The sequence below is a fragment of the Eurosta solidaginis genome, chromosome 2, assembly GCF_040869045.1.
Source record: "Eurosta solidaginis isolate ZX-2024a chromosome 2, ASM4086904v1, whole genome shotgun sequence".
NCBI classification, from domain to species: Eukaryota; Metazoa; Arthropoda; class Insecta; order Diptera; family Tephritidae; genus Eurosta; species Eurosta solidaginis.
In genome coordinates this window covers 51824457-51827900 of record NC_090320.1, presented here as the reverse complement: position 1 = coordinate 51827900, position 3444 = coordinate 51824457, and the positions used below count along the sequence as shown (strand labels likewise).

At 36.1% G+C, this 3444-nt stretch overlaps 1 protein-coding gene across 1 annotated transcript; it reads left to right on the top strand.

Moving 5' to 3' along the window:
• The first annotated feature begins 1542 nt into the window (after positions 1-1542).
• LOC137242120 (uncharacterized) lies at positions 1543-2558 on the top strand. Its single transcript, XM_067769490.1, has 2 exons — positions 1543-1679; positions 1759-2558. The coding sequence occupies exons 1-2, from the start codon at positions 1569-1571 to the stop codon at positions 2428-2430; spliced, it is 783 nt and encodes a 260-aa protein (XP_067625591.1). The 5' UTR covers positions 1543-1568; the 3' UTR covers positions 2431-2558.
• The last annotated feature ends 886 nt before the right edge of the window (positions 2559-3444 follow it).

Here is a 3444-nt window from a genome sequence, read left to right as displayed (position 1 = left end):
TAGAGCCCCAAGCGGTGTGGTGTGCATTGGCATCGGCCCCGATTATTATCGGTAACCCTTTACTGTGGACCTCCCGTACCGCTTTGTAGAGCCGGTCCTGTACAGAAATTGGGCGATCGGAAAAATATCCGTTAGGCAGCGCACGGATCGAAATAATCAGATAAGAATTTGAAAATTTTCAAACCAGCTTTTAAGTAACTTCTCGATCAGCTAGAGACTTGAAATTTCGAACTGAATTCAGAGGTCGATGACAGCCGATGACACGATACAAAAAGATTCGCTAGGGGTGCACGGGATGAGATATTTCGAAAAATCCTTCAAAACGGAGGGAATTTTGGGATTGATTTTTATGTAAGTTCTCATTGAACTACAACTCTTAGACTTCACAGATAGGATAAGACGCCGAGAAAATTTAAGAAAAGGAGAAAAATTCCGTTAGGTGGCACACGGATCGAAATATTTAGATAATAATTTGAAAATTTGGTGTTTTGAGATCGATTTTAAAGTAAGTTCTCATTGAGCTACAAACATGAAACCTCAGAGACAGGTTAAGACACCGTGATAAAGGAACAAAAGGAGAAACAAATTCCGTTAGGTGGCGCACGGATCGAAAAAATTAGACAATTATTTGGAAATTTGAAACCGGGTTTTAAGTAACTTCTCGATGAGCTAGAGGCTAAAAATTTAGAGCTTAATTCAGAGATCGATGACAGCCGATGACATAATACAAAAAGTTTCGCTAGGGGGCGCACGGACTGAGATATTTAGAAAAATCTAACGGAAGGCAGGGAATTTTGGGATTGATTTTTATGTAAGTTCTCATTGAGCTACAACTCTAAGACTTAACAGATAAGTTAAGACACCGAGAAAATGTAAGAAAATGAGAAAATAAAAAAATCTGAAGCACTTCCTTTATATAAATGGACAAAAATCAGCGAAAAATGGCTCCTTATATAAAGACATATTTTTGCTAAACTTTGATTTTTAAATTTTGACATAGAAATTGAAAAAAAATATTTATGAGAAGTAAAAATAAAAAGGTGGTGCGCAATTATTTGACTAATAATATCTCCTTTCCTACCAACTTTCCTATCCAAATAATGTGCGCTCACTTTTCTATTTTTAATTCTCATAAATATTTTTGCTATTTCTATGTCAAAATTTAAAAATAAAAGTTTAGCAAGAATATGTCTTTAAAGGAAGTGCTTAAAATTTTTTTATTTTATTTTTATTGTTTAATAGAAATAATAATAACTTAAAGAAAGTACTGATAAAAGTTTAACAATGTGCGCTGGGCTGTACATATATGGCTACATCTCTATAAAATATAAAAAAAAATATATTTCTGCAATAGACAAGAATTCCACACATTGAAACTGATGAGCCTTCGATGATGATGGTGTCACTATTATCTCAATATAATTTAATCGAAATTGAATTTTTTTTTCTAATTAGAATTGATATGCATGAAAAATAATTTTTGAAAATGTATAATATGTACAAGTATATATATATAATTATGAAATATCTGTTGTTTACTAATGCCCGAATTAAATATAAATTGCTGAATGCAAAAATTAGGCGTCAGTACATTCAGCAACTCAGAGACGTTCAGTAAATTTACAACAATGCAAACGAAGCTAATTCTTTTATTCTTAAGCGCTTTGCTATTAGTGCAAGTAAGTAAAAAAAGGACAAAATCTCCTTGAAAACATTTTTTTAAATTTATTATTTTTTATACTATTTTCATTTCTATAGACTCGAGCCATACCACGCATGCGACGTGAAGCAGCCGAAGATGTCGCAGTAGAACGTAAACAAACAAACACAGTAGCGGACTCATCAGATTCTTCCTCATCAGAGGAATCTGGTGAACTGAAGAAAGCACGTCAAATATTGATGACAGAAACCCTGGTCGACTTAGTGGGCTTAGCTAAATATCTCACCGAAAGAGGACAACCGCTTTTGAAGAAAAGTCTTGAACAATTAGAAGCGCTTCCTGAAAAGAGTCCCGAACTTCAAGCAAATATGACGCGTATCGCTGATTTTCTTAAAAAAAATCCCAACGACATCGATACAGTCGAAGGGGAAGGCATTATGTCACTTTTAAAATCAATGATTGATTTTACTGACATCATGAAAGATCTCGATGATATGCCACTAGATTTGGCAGAAACACACATTATACTAAAGGCATTCGCTGATAGCGGCGCTGAGAAATTTTTAGAGGATTTTATATCAGAGCGGAAAGTGGTGATAGGCAAATTCGAAAAATCGATCGAAAGATATTTGGGTATTTTGAGTGAGAAGCAAAAGGCTCGCGAAACTAAATTGATCAACTGGTATACGAATTTTACCAATGAGAAGGATGAGGTGGAAAAGGCAAAGCATTATGCTAACTTTTTTGATACATTCAAACCAGGCAATTAAGTGTGAATGAAGAAAGAGATTTCGATAATGAATATCGTATTAATTTGTGTGCATTGTAATATGAAAATGTGCGAAATAAATTTTTATACCCGCTGTACTTGTACACAGGGTATTATTTGATTGGATAACGGTTGGTTGTACAGGTGTAAAGGAATCGAGATAGATATAGAATTCCATATATCAAAATCATCAGTATCGAAAAAAAAATTTTAATGCCCACTCCCTCTTAAAATGCTCAGTAACACCTTTCGTTTGATACCCATATCGTACAAACATTCTAGAGTCACCCTTGATCCACCTTTATGGCGATATCTCGAAAAGGCGTCCACCTATAGAACTAAGGATTACTCCCTTTTAAAATACTCAGTACTACCTTTCATTTGATACCCATATCGCACAAACATATTCTAGAGTCACCCCTGGTTCACCTTTATGACGATTTCTCGAAAAGGCGTTCACCTATAGAACTAAGGATTACTCCCTTTTAAAGTACTCATTACCACCTTTCTATTGATACCCATATCGTACAAACATATTCTAGAGTCACCCCTGGTTCACCTTTATGACGATTTCTCGAAAAGGCGTCCACCCATAGACCTAATGCCCACTCACTCTTAAAATGCTCAGTAACACCTTTCGTTTGATACCTATATCGTACAAACATTCTAGAGTCACCCCTGGCCCACCCTAATGGCGATATCTCGAAAAGGCGTCCACCTATAGACCTAATGCCCACCCTCTTAAAATGCTCAGCAACACCTTTCGTTTGATACCCATATCGTACAAACATTCTAGAGTCACCCCTGGCCCACCCTAATGGCGATATCTCGAAAAGGCGTCCACCTATAGACCTAATGCCCACTCCCTCTTAAAATGCTCAGTAACACCTTTCGTTTGATACCCATATCGTACAAACATTCTAGAGTCACCCCTGGCCCACCCTAATGGCGATATCTCGAAAAGGCGTCCACCTATAGACCTAATGCCCACTCCCTCTTAAAATGCTCAGTAACA